This window comes from Pristiophorus japonicus, chromosome 3 (assembly GCF_044704955.1).
Source record: "Pristiophorus japonicus isolate sPriJap1 chromosome 3, sPriJap1.hap1, whole genome shotgun sequence".
NCBI lineage: Eukaryota > Metazoa > Chordata > Chondrichthyes > Pristiophoridae > Pristiophorus > Pristiophorus japonicus.
The window spans coordinates 79,876,946-79,898,994 of NC_091979.1; the positions used below are offsets into that span (position 1 = coordinate 79,876,946).

The window sequence follows — 22,049 nt, forward strand, 5'->3', positions numbered from 1 at the left end:
GGAGAAATGATGGGGAATAATGAAATCGCAGAGACATTAAACAAATACTACTACTACGGCAGAAAATAAACAAAATTCCAAAAATAGTGGGCAACCAAGAGTCTAGTGAGAATGTAGAACATAAATAAATCGTATTGGAGAAATTAATGGGTCTAAAAGCTGACAAATCACCTGGACCTGATGGCCTATATCTGAGGGTTTCAAAAGAGATGGCAACAGAGATAGTGGATGCATTGGTTTTGATCTTAATGAATGCCCTAGATTGTAGAATTGTCCCCGCAGACTGGAAGGTAGAAAAATTAGCCCGCTTCTTAAGAAGGGAAAGAGAGAGAAAACTGAAAACTATAGGCCATTTAGCCTAACATCAGCAGTAGGTAAAATTCTAGAATTTATTATTAGGGACATGATATCAGGGCACTTAGAAATCATAATCATAATATCAATACGGATTTATCAAAGGGAAATCATGTTTGACAAATCTTAGTTTTTTGAGGTTATAATTAGCGGGGTAGATAAGGGAACCAGTGAATGTAGTGCATTTGGATTTTCAAAAAGCATTTGATAAGGTGCCATGCAAGAGGCTATTACACCAAATTAGGGCTCATGGGCTTGGGAGTAATATATTTTCATGGATTTGAGGATTGGTTAATGGACAGAAAACAGTAGAAATAAACAGGTCATTTTTGGGTTGGCAGGCCATAACTGGTGGGGTGCTGCAAGGATTAGTGCTTGGGCCTCAGCTATTTACAATCTATACCAGTGACTTAGAAGAGGGGACCGAGTGCAATTTATCCAAGTTTGTTGTTGATACAAAGCTTGGTGAAATGTAAGCTGTGAGGAGGACGCAAAGAGATATAGATGGGTTAAGTGTGCCAGAACGTGGCAGATGAAATATAATGTGGAGAATTTGGAAGTTATCCACTTTGGTAGGAAAAATAGAATGGGTGAGAGACTGGGAAATGTTAGTATTCAGAGGCACCTGGGTGTCCTTGTATTTGAATCACAAAGTTGACATGCAGGTATAGCAAGCAATTTGGAAACCAAATGGCATTTTAGCCTTTATTACAATGGGATTGCAGGATACGAGATTTAAAAAAAAAAAATACTGCAATTATATAGGGCCTTGGTGAGACCACACCAGAAGTACTGTGTACAGTTTTAGTCTTCTTCCTTAGGAAGGATATACTTGCCTTAGAGGAAGTGCAACAAAAGTTCGCTAGGACTAATTCCTGGAATGAGAGGATTGTCCTATGGGGAGAGATTGAGTAGACTAGGCCTATATTCCCTAGAGTTTAGACGAATGAGAGGTGATTTCATTGAAACATATAAAATTCTGAAGAGATTTGACAGAGTAGATGCTGGGAAGATGTTTCCCCTGGCTGGGAGTCTTAGAACTAGGGGTCACAGTCTCAGAATAAGGAGTTAACCCTTTAGGACGGAGATGAAGAGAAATGTCTTCACTCAAAGGGTTGTGAATCTTTGGAACCCTACCCCAGAGGGCTGTGGATGCTCAGTCGTTGAGTATATTCATGACCGAGATCAATAGATGTTTGGATAGTAAGGGCATCAAGGGATATGGGGATCAGGCAGGAATATGGAGTTGAGGTAGAAGATCAGCCAGGATATTGAATGGCAGAGCAGGCTCGAAGGGCCAATTGGCCTACCCCTGCTCCTATTATGTTCTTATGACCTGTTTTTTGGTAGCCAATGCTGGAGGTGCGCTGGCTGTATTTGGACAGATAGGCGTGAAATCTTGCAGGGACAGTCTGAGAGCTGGGCAGTGGAGTAATGGCAGTGTAGGAGGATGGCATGGTCAACTGTGATGAATGTTGTAGAGAACCGGGAAGTATAATGCACTGTGGTCAAAGTCACTGAAAATGAAATTTGTGTCTTTGACTACAGCAGCCTTTGTGCTATGAACGGGATGGAAGTCGGATTGAAAAAATTCAAACAGGGAGTCATTGAAACATAATAACAGGAGTAGGCCATTCAGCCTATTCTGCCATTCAGTGAGATAATAGTTGATCTATATCCTAACTCCATCTTGGCTCCACAGCCCTTAATACCCTTGGCTAGCAAAAATCTATTGATCTCAGACTTAAAATTATTAATTGAGGTAGCATCTACTGTTTTTGTGGGTGAATGTTCCACATGTCTACCACTGTTTGTGTGAAGAAGTGTTTTTCAACTTCTCTCCTGAATGGCCTGGCTCTGATTTTAAAGTTACGTCCCCTTGTCCTAGTCTCCCCCAACAGCGGATAAAGTTTCTCTGTCTACCCTACCAATTGCTTTCAAAATCCTAGAAACCTTAATCTAATCACTGCTTAACCTTTTATATTCCAGGGAATACAAGCTTAGTTTATGTAATCTCTCCTTTTTAATTTAATCCTTGGAGCCCTGGTAACATTCTGGTGAATTTGTGCTGCACTCCTTCCAAGGCCAATATATCCCATCTCTGGTGCGGTGCCCAAAACTGTACACAGTACTCCAGATATGGTCTAACCGGGGCTTTGTATAGCTGTAGCAAAACTTTCTCTCATATTCTAGACCTCTAGATATAAAGACTAACATTCCATTAGCATTTTTGATTTTGTACTTGACCGTTACATTTTAGTGATCTTTGTACATGGATCCTTAAATCTCTTTGGACCTCTAAAATTATATATATGGCTCTCTATTATGTTATCCAAGCCTATAATAAATATAGTGAATAGTTGAAGCCACAGCATAGATCCTTCCAATTTGAGTACAGGCCCATTATCCCTACTCTCTGTTCTCTAGTACCAAACCAATCTCCTAATCAGGTCAACAATTTACCTTCAGTTCCATGAATAATTTTAGCTAACATTCTCTTTTGTGGAACATTGAATGCCTTCTGGAAGTCCATATAAAGTACATCCATAGACATTCTATTATGATTACTTCCTCAAAAAAATCAATTCGTGGGGATGGATGTCAAGCTGAGAGGCAATGACGTGCATAAGGACTTTTTGTACATCTCCCACTTCCTTCGCCCCACTTCACCGTGCCTTCAGCCATTTTAGACCCTCAGCCCCGGAGCTTTCCTCCCCAAACCAATTTGCCTCTCCACCTCTCTCCTCCTTTAAGAAGCTGCTTAAAACCTATCTCTTCGTCTAAGCATTTGGTCACCTATCCTAATGTCTCTTTCTTTGGCTCGATGTCACCTTTTGTCTGATTACACTCCTGCGAAGTCCCTTGGGATGTTTTACTATGTTAAAGGCACTATAGAAATGCAAGTTGTTACTGAGGCTAGTGATGGGGCAATAATTTGAGAGGATGAGTGTTTCGAGAATGGGCATTTTGAAGAGGGGGTGATGATGGTTTTGAAAGAAAGAATGGCAGTTTGTGGGCAAAGTGAACTATTAACTATGTCACCAAGCATGTAGCCTGAAAAGGTGGAGTCGTCAGGAGTTGGGTAGGAAGATCAACAGAGCTGGAGGTGGGTCTCCTGAAAGAGGTGAGCTGTGAGAAGAAGGCGGGGAGAAAGAAACTGCAAAATGACATGGGAATCGGGGATAGCATGATTTGAGGAGCTGGGGCAGGTTACAAGTGGGGGAGAAGGTAGCAGCTAAGGCACAGACTCTAAACTTTGGAGACTAAAATTAATTAGCTCTTTCCATTTGGTGTTGGAGATGAGGGTGTCTCTTTTCATCAGGAGTTATATAGAGCTACCTATAACAACTGAAGAAGATGGGTGTTCAGCGTGTTTCATTCATGCCTCTAGATATTGTGATATTTAGTATTCGTGCCATAAGAAGAAACTGGAACTGAAGCTGCTTTTTAATTTTCTAAATTTTGATCGTTATGACCAAACACACATTTTTATGTGATTTGCAACTTCTCCCTCCAGAGTGACAGCTGAAGTAAAACACAATTCAACGAACACTGTTATATGCAGAGTACAGGGTGAATGGAATGGTGTGCTGGAATTCACTTACAACAATGGAGACACTAGAGTCATAGATGTAACTAAACTACCCATCACCAAAAAGCGAGTGCGACCTACTGAGAAACAAGGCCCTTTTGAGTCCAGGTAAGGAAATTGATACGGTTGTGGTATTGAGCACAGTATTATATAGACTGGTACTACTCTAGTGTTGTCCAATAGAAATTGCTGACTGGCTACATATGTGGCTACAGCACCACCGTTTTAGCCACATGCACTAATTTTAGTAGAAAACGCCTTGCACACAATACAGATAAATGTACTTCATAATATAAGAATAAGGAGCAGGAGTAGGCCATACGGCCCTTCCAGCCTGCTCCACCATTCAATAAGATCGTGGCTAATCTTTAACCTCAACTCCACTTTCCTGCCCGATCCTCATATCCCGTGATTCCCCAAGAGTCCAAAAATCTATCTTATCAGCCTTGAATATACTCAATGACTCAGCATCCACAGCCCTTTGGGGTAGAGAATTCCAAAGATTCACAACCCTCTGTGGAGAAATTCTTCCTCATCTGAGTCGTAAATGGCTGACCCCTTATCCTGAGACTATGCCCCCTAGTTCTGAACTCTCCAACCAGGGGAAACAACCTCAACATCTACCCTGTCAATCCCCCTCAGAATCTTATGTTTCAATGAGATTACCTCTAATTCTTCTGAACTCGAGAGTATAGGTCCAATCTACTTGATCTCTCCTCATAGGACAACCCTCTCGTCCCAGGGATCAATCTCGTTAACCTATGTTGCACCAACTCTAAGGCATTTATGTCCTTTCTCAGATGAGGAAAACAAAACTGTCAGCACTGCAGGTATGGTCTCACCAAAGCCCTGTACAATTGTAGTAAGACTTCCCTACTCTTGTACTCCAACCCCCTTGCAATAAAGACCAACATGCCATTTTATTTACATGTATATTTACTTAACATATGTCTATCGCCATTCAATGTGAAACTTTGCAGTCTTTCTCCTTCACCAAAGTTTGTAATTCTGACATGGATTGATCAGACACAGCACATCTTCGTGTAGCTTCGAGATTTTGTCCAGCAGTTGCAAGTGGTACACTGATTTCATTGGAGTGATTGCTGAGAATGGAGACTCTTCGAATGAAATATGCCAGACCTGTCCCTGCTTTCTAACATGGTTAGCTACTACTTTATCGTTGCCATGACATGCTTTGTTGAACCTGCTCATTGTTGGTTGGGCTTGCTTTTTTGACTGCCCTATTCCACAATTATATCTCCCCACTCCATACAATGGGGTCAAGTTTCGGCTTGAGTTGCTCCTTTTTTTTTTTGGAGCAACTGGTTTAGAATGGAGTATCTTAGAAATTGCAAATCTCGGTATTTAGTTTGCTCCAGTTCTAGTCAGTTAGAACAGTTTCATTTTGGAACAGATTTTTTTTTTCAAAAGGGGCCGTGTCCCGCCACTTGCGCCTGTTTTGAAAGTTTAGGCAGTGAAAACTTACTCCAAACTAAGTTAGAATGGAGTAAGTGTAGATTTTTGTACACTCAGAAAAACCTTGCCTACACTTTAGAACTCAAGTGTAGGGAACGAGGGGGGGAAGGGAAGTAATTAAATTCTACAAGCATTCAACAGTCTGTCTTATACAAATAAAGAACCATCCTGAATAAAATATTATAAACAAAGCAAATACAAAATATTGAATATTCCTTCCTGTGTGAAGCAGCAGCAGCCTTCAAGCTGCGGTGCTTCAGGCAGGCCTTCCTTCTATGACGGAGACAGGGGCGGTGTCAGTGGCTCGACGGCAGCCGAAGAAACAGCAAGCAGCCTTCGAGCTGCAAGGGAAGCTGAGGCCATTCGGCCACGGGATAGGGGCGGCGGAAGTGTCTGACGGTGGCCGAATACACAGCAAGCAGCCTTCGAGCTGCGAGGGAGGCTCAGGCCATTTGGCCAGGGGACAGGGAGAGGCAGTCAGATAGCCAGTTTGAAACTTAAATTTATAATTGCAGAATGGGTGCTGCATTGTCAACACCACGGATTATGCAATGGTTCGCCAGCAATTCACTGCAAAGCAGAGAATTGATTAGAGCTCACCGCACCAGGAACGTCATAGCCCGTAGAGACCTGACCCACGTCGGCAATATCGAGCCAGGCGCTCGTACCTGGACATGAGCAAGGCTGATTGTGTCAAAAGGCTGCGTTTCCACAGAGAGGTTGTCGTTGAGATCTGTGATACGCTGAGAGCAGATTTGCAGCCCAGAAGCAGAACGCCAACTGCCTTGTCTGTTGAAGTGAAGGTAACAGCTGCACTTGCCTTCTATGCCTCGGGATCGTTTCATGCTACAACTGGAGATGTGTGCGCCATCTCTCAATGTGCAATACATGCCTGCGTTTACCAGGTCACGGCTGCACTGTATGCACGGAGGAATGACTTCATCAATTTCCCAATGACCGCACAAGCGATCCATGAGAGGGCTGTGGGCTTCTTCAGGATTGCTGGCTTCCCAAAGGTACAGGGCTGCATTGATTGTACCCACATAGCCTTGCGAGCACCTGTGGAGGATTCCGAGCAGTACAGGAATAGAAAAGGTTTCCACTCCATTAATGTGTAGCTCGTGTGTGACGACAAGCAGCGCATCATGTCAGTCGATGCGAGATACCCTGGCAGCACCCATGATGCGTTCATCCTACGTGACAGCGTTATATATGACATGTTTGAGCAGCAGCCAGAAGGGCAGAGCTGGGTACGGCCTGACCACCTGGTTCATGAGGCCCCTACATGTAACACAGGCGGAATCTGATCGTCAATACAACATGGCGCACATTGCGATGCGCAGCACCATTGAGAGGACCATTGGCATATTGAAACAGCGTTTCCGATGCCTGGACCATTCCGAAGGCCACTTCCAATACTCTCAGATTGTCGGTCACTTCACTGTCGTGTGCTGCATGCTGCATAACTTAGCCATCATGAGGCAGCAGGAGCTGGTAGTGGAACCAGAAGACCCATGTAAGGGTCCAGTGCCTGATAGTATTTTGGAAGAGCAGGATGAGGATGATGATGACAATCAGGAAAGCATGCAAGTGCCTGATGCCGGAGCACGAGGTCGGAGGAGGACCGTTCATCGTGCTCCTTTAACGATTGCTCGAGCCCTGCGCCAGTAGCTCATCCGTGAACGCTTCAATTACTGATGCCTGAGGGCTCTGCGACCACTGTTGCGCATGGACATGTTTATTCTTTTGTGTTGTTCCTACGTTGTGTTAATGGAACATGATTCAGTTTTAATGAAAAAATATTTTATTGAAAAGTTAATGTCACTGTAATAAAATATTTGTTGTATCAAACTTTACCTTTTAATATGACTCTTGAAGATCACTTATAAACTTGTAAAGTTACAAAACAATTTCAATGTGAAAAATCTTACACTCAAGATCACTTAAACCTCAAGATCACTTTTTAGGTGCAAAATTAAATAAGATACAAAATGTGAGAGCATTTACACTATAAGATCACTTAAAACCCCTAAGATCACTTATAAGTTGTAAAGTTACAAAACTTACAAAAGTTCAATTTTCTAAAACGTTACTACAGCTACATGAGAGAACAAGAACAAAAGCAGCAAAGAAAGCTGCAACCATCTCTCATCCACATCTCAGTGAATGTTCACTTCTTCATGGGGGTGTCATTTGATTGGCTGGGCTATGTGCCCTTATTGCAGCAGCTATCTCCGTGACGGCCTGTGCCGTCACTTGCATGTCCTCCCTGACGGCCTGTGCCGTCGATTGACTCCCTCGGACATTCCCTCCCTCATTTCCGTGTCGTTACTGCTATTTCTCCCGTCAGGACCGTCACCTTTTCACCCACTGCACTGACGCTACTGATGAGTGATTGGGTAAGCTCATTGGTCTCCATACCCAATGCCACAACCTGAGCCGCATCTGTTGCACGCTGCATCTCAGGAGAGCGTGTCTCCAATCTCCTCCTCCTCTATCTGGATCTGCCTCGCGGCACCACTACACTGGGAGGCGTGGGCAGGAACGGTGGGACGCTCTCTGTTCCAAACGGCACCAGTACACGGAGGCGCGGGCTGGGACAGTGGGACGCTCAGTGTTGCAGACGGCAGTACGAGAGAGAAAGTCGTGGGCTGGGATGGTGGGTGAATGGGTGTAAACTGCTTCATTATATCACCAGCACCACTGGGACCCGCAACGTCGGAATCAAAACCATGGAAGGTGGAACCAGAACCTATGCAAGGGGTTGAAACTCTGATGTCCCTTAATGGGGGCTCATAAACATTAATTTGGAAGCTCTCCCCTGTAGACATTTCAGTCATCGCCGCCATCATCCAATCTGGATCGTCCGTAACTGGTTGTACTGGTTCTTGTTCTGTATCCTCAGGATCCTCAGGGTTGGCGGCAGCAGCAGCATCATCATCATGTTCTGCAAAATACAACAAAAGAGTCAAATGTTTAACAGCAAGGGAGGGGGCAGGATGGGTGGCATGAGTACTCTCACACACAGCAGGCCAGGCAACAGGTTGATTTGAAGGGCCGCGATGCATTTTCAGGACTTGCCCTTTTCCTCGTGTACGGGCCCAGCTTGTGCTGTATTGATTGCTTTTCTCCATGTACGACTCATCATGGCAGCTACCTCTGTTCCAAGGGTGTCAGTGGATGCAGATTGGGCGTGCCTCCTCCTGTTCGAGTTGCTTCCCTTTTGTTGTGGGTCAATTTCTTCTGCAAAGAGTAAAATATAACTTTTTACTGAGTGCGTCTTTCTGCAGGGTGCGACATACAGATAGTCACATTACAATTCCGATTACATTAAAAAATTAAAATATTACTTACACTAACTGCTTGACCAAGGTCGTGCCATTTCTTTTTACACTGGCTTCCAGATCTCATGGTATGCACCACTGCGCAGTAATCTTCTGCAACTTGGTTCCAGCGTTTCTTCATTTCTTTGGGTGGCGCTTTTATGCGACCTCTATTGCTGGTATCTAGCTCCTGCCATCTCTGCTCGATGATGTTGACTAATATCTCCACTTCCTCATGCAAGAAATTCTTTGTTCTTGGTGGACGTTGTTCCATTGCTGTATTGAATTGACACTCTTATTTTTCAAAACACAGTCCTTATTTTGCATGCACCTATACAGCACCTGTTCTGGAAGTTTAGCAGTGAAAAGCAGCACTCACTGATTTCAGCAGGTGATTTCTTCAACAGTGCTGCTAAAATAGCACTCCTTCAGACACCAAAAAATCACCAAAATTCTATTCCAAGCCTTTACAGAGGTCCACGAGAAAAATCAGCACTTTTCTTCAAGTTCCTTTTAAAAATGGCCGAGTGCCAATGTTTATGGGCTACTGCACGTGCTCCAACGTGCATGCACAGGGCTGGTGGCGCGATGTTCTCTCATTTGACTTAGCCCCGCTCCCTTGCACTTGCAGAATCGGTGCGAGCCCAAGAATTGCAAGGTACATTTTTGTTGCGCTTTGAGGCGCGAAAAACGGGTGTCCATGTCGGGGCTGCGCCGTTCTAGGCACGGCCCGAAACTTGACCCCAATGTTGCTGAGGTTTCCATGGTGCTGAAGCCCACGTTTTCAACCGTGTTGCACACCATTTTAGCAGATAGCAATAAGCAGTAACCAAGGAAGTAAAGTAAATACAACAATCAAAAAATATTCACACCCTGCTTTTTGTCTTACCATTTTACCAAAGAGAAGGGTTGATTCCGGCGATGAGGGGGTTGACTTATGAAGATAAGTTGAATAGGTTAGGCCTATACTCATTGGAGTTCAGGTGATCTTATCGAAACATATAAGATAATGAGGGGGCTCGACGAGGTGAATGCAGACAGGATATTTCCACTCGGGGAAACTAAAACGAGGGGGCATAGTCTCGGAATAAGGCGCTGCCCATTTAAAACTGAGATGAGGAGGAATTTCTTCTGAGGGTTGTAAATCTATGGAATTCTCTGCCCCAGACAGCTGTGGAGGCTGGGTCATTGAATATATTATAAGGTGGAGATACAAATTATTGACCGATAAGGAAATAAAGGGTTATGGGAAGCGGACAGGAAAGTAGAGTGAGTCCATGATCAGATCAGCCATGATCTTATTAAATGGCGGAGCAGGCTCGAGGGGTCAAATGGCCTACTCCTGCTCCTATTTATGTTCTTAAACATACTAAAAGGAATACAAGTATTGGGATCACATGCTTAATGACTGTATTACTCAAAAAAAATTCTGATCAATAAATGCAATTAGCCACATCTGGATTCACAATTAACCACATATGAATAATGCCTAAAGTATTGGACAACTCGTGAGTTAAATGTTCAATGGATTTTTGCCAAAATGAATAAAGCACTTTCTCCCTAGGAGTCTTCATTCTTTTTGGTACCAGGCAAGCTATTCTTGTCATTTAGTTGTAAATAGGTACTGAGGCTGAGGAAGGAAAAAAATAGGATGATTCACCTCCACCTTACAACAATGAATGAAACCAATGTGACATGGAGCAGTTATTTCAGAATAAACCACATTTTCCAGTGATTTCATTGCAGCTACCATTTATAGATGCTGGGGGAACTCCACAATAGCATGATCACCACAAACTCCTTACTCTTCTAAACTGGTCTGCTGTTGCTCTTAGTGGCATCTAGACTTATCGTACCAATTTGTGTTTTTAATGATTTTTTTTAATATCACAATTTGCTATTTTAGAAAGCAGCATTGATCTCTCCTAGGCAGATGTCTAACCAGGCTTGCATACTTTTTATCTTTGGGTACATGAAATTGCTTCTGGCTTGTTCCTTGTTGGTTACAGGAGCAATCTCCATACTGAAGGTTGTAAGTGAGAACTCCTGGGTCTAGTGATGGATAAGGAATTCCTGCCAGCAGCATAGAGTACACTCTTGGAGTGAAGCAGCAGTGTAAGGTACATCCAGCAACCACAACCAGTGGAGATATCATCAAGGAGGTAGAATCCCTTTGCGAACTGGTAGGGGGTGTTTGAGAGAGGAGGTATTGTCCCTCTGTGAATTGGAGGGGAAGGGAGAAAGGAAGCCATGACCGTCTGTCTCAGAGGCGCAAGTGCTACCACTGAGCCAAGGCTGACTTGACTTGGTCATTTTTTTTTTTTACAGGTGTGCTGCTGAAAATTAAAGTTCGGAAGTATTTTCACCCTTCACACCTCCCAAATAGCAATGAGCTCTGTTTGTCCAGGTATGTCCTGTCCACAAAAAGCAGGATAAATCCAACCTGGCAATTGCTATCCCATCAGCCTAGTTCCAATCATAGCAAAGTGATGGGAGAACGGTGCTATCAAGCAGCACTTACTCACCAATAAACTGCTAACCGATGCTCAGTTTGGGTTCTGCCAGAATACTCTGCTCCAAACCTTCGTTACAACCTTGTTCAAAACATGGACACCAGCTGGATTTCAGAGGTGAGGGGAGAGTGACTGCCCTTGACGTCAAGGCAGCTTTTGACTGAGTGTGGCACCAAGGAGCCCTAGTCAAGCTGAATTCGTGGAATCGAGGGAAAAACTGTCCAATGGCTGGAGTTATTTCTGGCACAAAGGAAGATGATTATGGTCGTTCAAGGGCAATCATCTCAGCCCCAAGAGTTCCGTAGGGCAATGTCCTAGACCCAACTATCTTCAGCTGCTTCACCAATGACCACCTCTGCATCATGTCAGAAGTAGAGCGATTTGCTGATGAATGCACAGTATTCAGTTCCATTTGCAATTCCTCAGATACTGAAGCATGCAGCAAGACCTGAACAACATCCAAGCTTGGACTGATAAATGGCAAGTAATATTCGTGCCACGCAAGTGTGATGACCATCTTCAACAAGAGATAGTATAACCACCTTCCCATGACATTCAATGGTAGTACCATTATTGAGACCCCCAGTGATCAACATCTTGGGGTGGTCACCATTCATCAGAAACTCAACTGGATCAGCCAGCTTGAGCAGGTCAGAGGCTGGGTATTCTATGGCGAGCCTCTTTTCCATCTACAAGGCACAAGTCAGGAGTTTGATGGTATACTCTCCACTTCCCTGGATGGTGCAGCTCCAATAATAATCAAGGCATTTGACACTATCCAGGACAAAGAAGTCCGCTTGATTGGCACCCTATCCACTGACTTAAACATCCACTCCCAGTCCCGCATCATCCTGACTTGGAAATATATCGCCATTCCTTCATTGCCACTGGGTCATTGCCACTGGAACTCCCTAACCAATAGTATTGGGGGAATCACCTTTACCACAAGACTGCAGCGGTTTAAGAAGAAAACTCAGAACCACCTTTTCGGGTGAAATTCGGGATTGGCAATAAATGCCAGCGACACCCACATCCTGAGAATAAATTTTTCAAAAATTCTGTATAATATATCTAATTGTGTAATTTGTATATCTGATAGATGCTTGTGGCAACATGTGACCAAAGCTTTGGGGATAAGCAACATCGAGAAGGCAACAGAATATAAGAGTTTACTGGAGGAGCGCCAGAGATCAGAAGCGCGACACCGTGCAGAGACAGAAACGCCATGGCAGACAAAATATTTTCATCAAGAGGTAGGCTTTTAAATGTGGATCCCTATACTTCTTGGAAAAAAACTTAATTAAATGTAAATAACACCATTGCAACAGGATATAGAACTTGGGATTCTTAAATCATTTCTGCACTATTTTGTCACTGGCATTTTTCAGAGGAAGGTAGCGTCACTGTTGTTTTGATGAGTGCTTCCATCTTGGGTGTTTTATGGAAGTTCCACACCGGATATGGGAATTATTTCCAGAAATCTGCAACTCATACAGAATTTTAACTGGCTGAAATTCTAAATTGGCTGCCAGTTTTCTCTCCTATTTTCTCAGAATAATACATTTATTTTATAGTGTTGCAGTTGCCTATTGCAGGCTGGTGGTGAATATCTCTTGTGTGCACATTATTTATATTTTCCAGTATCTGTTACCACCAAGATGATATGAAAAATTACAGCACTGAAGGAGGCAACTCTACCCATTATATCTGTGCCAGCTCTTTGCGAGGCCAATCCAAAACGAATCCCAATGTCATGCAATCTTCTCTTCCCCCCCCCCCCCCCCCCCCCCCCAACCCTGTATCTTCCTCTGCTTCAAATGTTTATAGAATCAAAGAATGATACAACACAGAAGGAGGCCATCTGGCCTGTTGTTCCTGTGGCAGCTCTTTGGTCGAGCTACTCAATTAATCCCACTTGGCTGCTCTTTTCCCATAACCCTGTAATTTTTATCCCTTTAAGTATTTATTCAATTCTCTTGACTGTCACTGTTGATTCTGATTCCACCATCCTTTCAGATCACAACAATCAAAAAAAAATGTTTCGTGTCTCCTCTGGTTCTTTTGCCAATTATCTTAAATCTGTGTCCTCTGGTTACCAACCCTTCTGCCACTGGAAACTATAGCCCCAAGTTTCCACATGATTTGCTCCTGATTTTTAGGAGCAACTGGTGGAGAACGGAGTATCTTAGAAATCGGAATTCTCCACATTTAAGTTTTCTGCAGTTCTAGTCAGGTAGAACAGTTTCACTTTTGAACAGAATTTTTTTTTCAAAAGGGGGCGTGTCCGGCCACTGGCGCCTGATTTGAAAGTTTCCACAGTGAAAACGTACTCCAAACTAACTTAGAATGGAGCAAGTGAAGATTTTTGTAGGCTTGAAAAAACCTTGTCTACACATTAAAAAATCAGGCGCAGCTTACAAATTAGGCATCCGGAACGAGGTGGAGGTGGGGGGGAAGGGAAGTCATTACATTCTACAATAAATCCTTAGTTATACTTATACAAATATTATACAAATAAATCCAACCTGAATAAAAAATTTATAAGCAAAGAAAAGATTAAATAAACCATGTTCCTACCTGTGTGAAAGTGCTTCAGGCAGGCCTTTCAGGCAGCGGTTTGCCATCGGGACCGACCGACGGCAGGGGGAGGCAGGGAGAAGGCTGCAGGAAGCCTCATTACTTGAGGCAGCCGTTCCCGACGGCAGTGGGGGGGGAGGCAGGGAGAAGGCTGCAGGAAGCCTCATTACTTGAGGCAGCCGTTTGCCGTCTGGCCTGTCGCTGAAGATTTCGCAGGGTCCGTGCCACCATGTTGCAGCCCGGCACTTCACTTCTCTGCCGGGCTGCTGCCGCGGCAATCCGCTCCCCAGGGGAGAAGTGGTGGCCCCCCACCACACTGCAGAGCTCGCAGTGTGCCCTGCCCTTTAACAGAAGAGGAGGGCCCTGTTCTCCCGCCAGCGCGTAACACTGGAAAATTTCTGTGCTTACCGCCCCGACCCAGCCCCCCAAGAGGAAGTGGAACCCCGCCATAGCGCTCCACTTCCTCTCGGGGCTCTAACCCCAATTTCGCAGCCTGCCTCGCCTCGGTTACCGTCCCCAAGCGGGGCATTACTGAATTTCAGCCCCTATATCTTTTGTAATCCAGTCAGCTCTAGCTTTGGATGCCCTTCCTTTATCCCCTCAACCGAATCATCCCCTCTTTGAAGGCCTGCCATTGTTCAATTACTGTGTTGCCTACCAATTTTTTTTCCCAATCCACCTGGGCCAAATCCCTTTTCAACTCACTAAAGTTAGCTTTCCTCCAATTAGTATTTTTTCTCTAAGGCAAGTATGTCCTTCCTTAGGTAAGGAGACCAAAATTCTACACAGTACTCTGGGTGTGGTCTTACCAAAGCCCTATACAATTGCAGTAAGACTTCCTTACTCTTATACACCCTTGCAATAAAGGGTAGCATACCATTTCCCTTCCTAATTGTTTGCTGTTACCTGTATGTTAACTTTCTGTGATTCATGTACAAGGACCCCCAAATCCCACTGAATAACATTTACTAGTCTCGCCTTTCAAAAAATTTCTCTCTCCACCTCATAACTTTTATAAATTTAAAACTACTACAGATATTTAAATTTTTCTTTGACCTGTCATTTGTAGGGTGATGGATGGATCTACTACAAGCCGCTATGGAGAAAAGACAGCGTTGAGACAACCGCACCAGCACCTTAGATTCTGTGCAACTGGACTAGAGCAACATGGGTTTTAAGTAATAAATGTTCACAACCGTAGCTGTGACCAATGTTGTTTAGCCATAATGATTTCATATTAAAATGCAGTAAATCTCTCAGCTGCTTTTATTCAACATTGTGTGTCTGTATGATATAATATTGTATGAGTGCTCTCAGTACACATTGGCATGGTAACATTAAGGGCACTTTAAAGTTACAGGAAAATGAGTGAAAGTAATTTTTATCTTCAACTACATTTTGTATCTTATCTAAAGCCTTTTGACTTAAATTACTTTTTGGCAAGGATCTTGTATTATTTTGACACCAGTACTTGAAAGAGGTATTGCTTCAGTGATGCTGCCTCAGAACAAAGATTTATTTCTAACTAGCACAGTGTGTGCTTTTTTTGGCTTGTTTATGCAGTTGACAAGACTGGCCGAGATGCTGGACTGTTGATGCAGCCTCTTGAACTGTTGCAACAAAAAAATGCCAGGGTAATCTTTTGGCTCAATCTATTACTCAAGCTGCTTTTTTAAAAAAAAAGTCTATTCAGGAGAAATTTGTCGTATGAAGTTCCTTTTCAGTACATTTCTTTAAAAATTGCAGGCAATTAAGAAATAATCCCCAAAAAGGGTAAGCAAATTGAAAACAGAGAGTACTTGTTGTATTGAGTAATGTCATTCAAGATTTCCAAAGCGTGTGCCTTACGCTGCATTTTTTTTTAGTATAGTCTTCCAATTAGTGTATGTGACATTATCTGTTGTAGCTTAATTATGGCTGAATTAACTTTTCATCATGAACTGAAAATGTAATGAATTTTATGAGTTGGTTTGTTTCAAGTTTCTTGCAGAAACCGCTTCGTAAGCAAGCCTCCATAAGTACAAGCTTTAAAAAGAGGATGTGATTTTAAAAGAATTACTTTCAAGGGAACAATATAGATAATATCTCTCTAATGATGGTGAAACCATGATGATTTGTTTCATGAGTGTAAAAGTCCCATAAGTTATGACTGCTATTGGCACAAAGTAAACTATGGGCTTTCACACTGGTGGAAAACCCCCCACTATCACTGGTGAGATATTCGGTTTATTCTATGTGTGTGTGGCTCTTGAGTGTTGCAATCAATCTGGAATACCACTAGCTACTACTGACCATTAAGTGTTATGTCATTTTTTTTTTTCTCTCTTTAGTTAAATATTGACCTTGTGACAATGAAAGTACCATTCACGCTTCATAGAATTAATTTGCAGCCCATGCAATAACAGGTGAAAGATGTCTTTTTCTAGTTTGAGTGGAAGGCATAACTTACAAAATGAGCTTATAAGTTATGAAATCTTCCACATGTCAGATAAGTTGTCACTCATTTGTGTAAGATTTTGTTTGTACAAAGAGGTTTTTTAAGTTTAATTGAAATTTAACAGGACAGATCTGAATTCAAAAAATCTTACTGTATTTTGTTGGGTATTGGAGAGAAATGAGCAGTACACAGTACTGACTGTAGAATTTCCAGTCTGAGATATCTTAATGGTGAGATACTAAACCAGAAAACATCATTTCTCATTGTATTTAAAATATAAATAGAAGTGTATTGATTGTCTCACACCAGTTTGGTAATACTACAGTCCTGTATATTTTGCAATCATGTACAATGCACTGAAGGAAACTCAATGACACTCCTGTAGTCGTAGCAAGTGTGAAAAGATTGAATTAAATATACTGCAAAAACAGCCAGTTTTATGATCTTTTTCTTTTAAAGTTTTCTTACTTGCATCTGATACTTGTTATGGAAGTGCAGAATGTGTGCTGTAAAACTGAACGATATGGCTATGCTAATGAATAGAGTTATAAAAGTAAGGTAGAATATTCCATTCATTGGTTTGACAGGTAAGTCCTAAGTCATTGTACTTTGTAAATGTATTGAATATAGTTGATTGCAGCTGTGGTTTGGAAGGAAACCTTTTATCACAGTACAGAAATAATATATTGTCACAAATGTTGGGCTTTTATGCTGGATATTCTCTTGGGTTGAGGGTCATTGGTCATTCCTGTAAGCGGACCTCACATCTTTTATTATCACAACCAGCTCAAGCTACCCAATATCTAGTTTAAACAATAGGATCACATAAGGTTAAGGTTCTTAAGAGAACCCTTTCTTCAGATACTGGCTAATAAAATCTCGAAGTGCCACTGTGTGCAGTCTCTTTACAGAAGGTGCATTGAAAGCATTGTGTCAAGGCAAGACACAATTTCAAACCATAAAATCTGAATGAACAGTATACAGATTTCAAAGTAAAAAGTCAATATCCTACATTCCTCCACTGTGGAAAATAGACAGAAGTTTGCTATCTCTAAATGTAGGCTTTTTTAGCTGATTCAGACTTTTAAAATGAAAGTAACTTTCTCTTGCTCACCGTGTGCGTGTTAGGGCCAGTTTGGCCCACTGAACTATCAATTCCTGTTAAAATACTGAGGCAATGCATACCAATGCTGAGGCTCCCAAATGTAAACTGTAGCTTATCCCTGACTAAAAATTGAATGAGATGATATTGGCCTGAAATAGTTGAGATTGTACACAACGATCACGTTCTCCTTTGAATAGCCTATTAACAGCTCAAATCACATTCATGCTGCTGGCTCAGAGAAATGCTTCATTTAAATTACGGAAATATAGTAAGTTTAAAAAGTTCTGCTCAAGCTAAATCCAAATTCACTGCAGTTACATTTTAGGAACAATGGACATATGTTGGAAAATGATGATTTGTATCTTTTAGCTCGTTTCAGTCCGAGTTGAATCAAATTTCATTTTGACAACGCTACTATGGATTAATTTGGGCACACAAATTTCAAACTATATGATTAAAATGTTTTAAGGATCAAGTTGGTTTCATTGTAGTTCAAGGTTTATGAGCTATTTTTAAAAGAATGCAACTATACAGTACCTGGAGAATGGAACAAATTTAGAAATTTGAAGTTCAATTTTGTCAGCTGAAGCCTGGGCAATATGGACAGTAAATATTAATGTGCGTTTCTTTTTTCAGGTTTTCGCCCCATATACATAGATATTTTTAAAACCAAATAATTGCTTATAAATTTAGGTCAATTAATTCACTTAACATGGCTGTAATTGGGCATCAGGATGTGGGTGTCAATGATATCTCTGTACTTGCAATCTTTAGTTCTACTGATTTATTCTAATATTTCTTTTGCATGAACAACTACTGCCATACTGTGATTCTTTTCAGCCTTGGTTAATCACCCTCCCTGGACTTTAATTGTGATTAATTCTACTGAGTAAAATACATTATGCACAGTTTCCTATTTTTGTTACCATTGTGCCTTCATTTACACTTCTCAGTATAAATACCATCCAACTAGATGAGTCTCTGAGGATGCCTATTCCCAACATCATATCTTTCTAGCTAGGCATTCAAGTTTACATATTTTATTTACAGGAAACTACCTCTGAAGGTTGCTTCTAAGTGTTACAAACAACTGAGGATCTAATCTTTACGCACCCTAACTGCAGCTACTCGAGTTGAACTTCCCTTGATGGCTAAAATTTCTAAAGTATTGCTGCTTTATCCCAAGAGCAATATGCCATGTATGAGAGACCTTATCAAATGCTGCTTCAAAGATATTTATCTACCCATTCTGTTACATCCTCAAAGTGTTAACGATTAGACTATCACTGACTTCATCTCCCTCCACGGCTGCCAACCTCATAGTCCGTCAATTCCGCACAGCCCGCTTCTACCTCCTTCCCAAGATTGTGTTCAGTTTTGGTCTCCTAATCTGAAGAAGGACGTTCTTGCTATTGAGGGAGTGCAGCGAAGGTTCACCAGACTGATTCCCAGGATGGCAGGACTGACATATGAGGAGAGACTGGATTGACTGGGCATGTATTCACTGGACTTTAGAAGAATGAGAGGGGATCTCATAGAAACATAAAATTCTGACGGGACTGGACAGGTTAGATGCAGGAAGAATGTTCCCGATGTTGGGGAAGTCCAGAACCAGGGCTCACAGTCGAAGGATAAGGGGTAAGCCATTTAAGACTGAGATGAGGAGAAACAGAGAGACAGACTATTATCTGAATGGTGACAGATTAGGAAAAGGGAAGGTGCAACGAGACCTGGGTGTCATGGTACATCAGTCATTGAAGGTGAGCATGCAGGTACAGCAGGCGGTTAAGAAAGCAAATGGCATGTTGGCCTTCATAGCGAGGGGATTTGAATACAGGGGCAGGGAGGTGTTGCTACAGTTGTACAGGGCCTTGGTGAGGCCACACCTGGAGTATTGCCTTTTTGTGGGATATGTGGAGCATTCTTTGTTCCAGTCCTACTTGGGTCCCTTTTTCCAGTATACTGATGACTATCGGTGCTATTTCCTGCTCTCCTCCTGAACTGGCAAATTTCATTCACTTTGCTTCCAATTTCCACCCTTCCCTTACCTTCACATTGTCCATCTCCAACTCTTCCCTTCTCTTCCTCGACCTCTCTGTCTCTACTTCTGGGGATAGGCTATTGACCAACATCCACTATATGCCCACTGACTCCCGCAGCTACCTTGACTTCATTTCTTCCCACCCCACTTCCTGTAAGGATTCTATTCCATTCTCCCAGTTTCTCTGTCTCCATTGCATCTTTTCTGACAATAACACCTTCCATACTAGTGCTTCTGATGTGTCTTCCTTTTTCCTCAACTGAGGATTCCCTTCTACTGTGGTTGACAGGGCCCTCGACTGTGTCCATTCCATTTCCCACACTTCTGCTCTCACCCTATCCCCTCCCTCCCTCGCAGAACCATGATCGTGTTCCCTTTGTCGTCTCCTTTCACCCCACCAGCCTCTACATTCAACGGGCTCAACATTGAGTTCAACAACTTCAGACCATAACCTCTGGCTCCAATTTTTCAGATGGCAACTGTTAATGATTCTGATGTACCTATTTACGCCTCTTCTAGACCCATCTTTTGTTTCTTTACGTCCCATTACCATCTCCTTTTTTGCTTTGTACAATTATACCTTTTGTTATTTAATCTCTCCTGCCTTCCACCCTGTTATAGATCTTCCCCTTTGTTTTTTCCAGTTCTGATGAAAGGTCATTGACCTGAAGTGTGAACTCTGCTTCTCTCTCCACAGATGCTGCCTCACCTGCAGAGTGTTGCCAGCATTTTCTGTTTTTGTTTCAGATTTCTGGCATCCCCAGTATTTTGCTTTTGGATTAGCATAACTTGTTTTGAGAACACTTTGGTACCACCACTGTGCCCAGTGAGATGCAAAACATTTTGGCTGTGCCATATAACAATCCTCGTTCGTTTAAGTGGTCTTGCATATGTTGCATTTGGTTTGTCCTGTCCACAAAAAGCAGGACAAATCCAATCTGACCAATTACCGCCCCATCAGTCTACTCTCAATCATCAGTAAAGTCATAGCAATGTTGTCGACACCTTCTATCAAGTGGCTCTTGCTCACCAATAACCTGCTCACCAATACTCAGTTTGGGTTCTGAGCAGGAGCACTCGACTCCAGACCTCATTACAGCCTTGGTCCAAACATGGACAAAGGAGCTCAGTTCTAGTGGTGAGTGTGACTGCATTTGACATCAAGGCAGCATTTAGCCAAGTGTGGCATCAAGGAGCACTGGTAAAACTGAAGTCAATGTGAATCTGGGAAAACTCTCCAGTTGCTGGAGTCATACCTAGCACAAAGGAAGATGATTGTAGTTGGAGAACAATCATTCCAGCCCCAGGACATTGCTGCAGGAGTTCCTCAGAGCAGTGTCCTAGGCCCAACCCTCTTCAAATGCTTCATCAATGACCTTTCCTCCATCATGTCAGAAGTGAGGAAGTTTGCTGATTGGAAGTGAACGTTGTACATTCTCAACTCCTCAGATAATTAAGCAGTCCATGGCTGAATGCAGCAAGACCTGGATGACATTCAGGCTTGGGCTGATAAGTGGCAAGTAACATTCGCACCACAAAAGTGCGAGGCAATGACCATCTCCAACAAGCGAGAATCTTACCACGGCCCTTTGACATTCAACAGTATTACCATCGCTGAATCCCCCACCATCAACATCCTGGGGGTCACAATTGACCAGAAACGTAATTCGACCAGTCAAATAAATACTGTGGCTACAAGAGCTGGTCAAAGGTCAGGTATTCGATGGTGAGTCTCTCACCACCTGATTTCCCCAAAGCCTTTACACCATCTACAAGGTACAAGTCAGGAGTGTGATGGAATACTCTACACTTGCCTGGATAAGTGCAGCTCCAACAGCATTCACGCAGCTTGGCACCATCCACTTGGGTTTTCTCAATTTATATTAGATTATTTGAAGTCTCATTAAAATAATAATCCTGTTTTCCTGCATAATTCTTACCTCTTGCATCGCAAACTGTCCTCCTTACATTGACATGCTGGTCTGTAGCAGATCCTTAGTTTGGTTTTATTCATATTAGAGATTTCTCATAAGTACTTTCTGTGGCTTACCCCCCTCTCACTGAATCAATGTCATTTGCCTCCCAGTTGTCATTGGTCCAATGGCTACACCACCCCTTTTCTGTTTTTTATGAAGATTAATTTCCATCCTTGAGTTTAGCCACATTCCTAATATTCTCATCATGTTATACTTCCCTGCTGTGATAACAGACTCCAGTTCTATCATATATGAATACAAGCATCCTAATGTCAATTTGTTTCTTGTAGCCTTCTGCCTGCTTATTCCAGGGCTCCTGTACATGTGTTACTGAGTTACTGTGCCTGTATCCACCTGCTGACTACCTTCTACCTATGGAGGAATGAGAGTGGGGAGATTGGGGAATGAGGGGGGTCAGGGAGCCTGACAAATGAAGGCTTGGGGAGATAGGGAGGTGGGGGAATTGGGGCATGAGCAGGGCGTAGAGAGGGAGAGCAATATGGTGAGTGGGAGTGGCAGCCACTGAACCAGACTGTTCAACATCAACATCCTCTGATCGCAAGCTGTGCCTTTAACTTCATAGTCTCTCCATCATAAAACCCTTCCAACCCGACCCCAGCTCATCTGCTGCTGAAACCCTCATCGATGGTGCCTT

At 42.7% G+C, this 22,049-nt stretch overlaps 1 protein-coding gene across 2 annotated transcripts in view; it reads left to right on the top strand.

The window, feature by feature from the left end:
• The window catches only part of osbpl11 (oxysterol binding protein-like 11), a 108,316-nt gene extending 91,614 nt beyond the window's left edge, over positions 1–16,702 (top strand). For both annotated transcript variants that reach the window (XM_070875483.1, XM_070875484.1), the window contains 3 exons: positions 3,872–4,054; positions 12,358–12,511; positions 14,905–16,702. In XM_070875483.1, the coding sequence (XP_070731584.1) occupies positions 3,872–4,054; positions 12,358–12,511; positions 14,905–14,976 (409 nt within the window). In that variant the 3' untranslated portion in view covers positions 14,977–16,702. The remainder of the gene's footprint in view (positions 1–3,871; positions 4,055–12,357; positions 12,512–14,904) is intronic.
• The last annotated feature ends 5,347 nt before the right edge of the window (positions 16,703–22,049 follow it).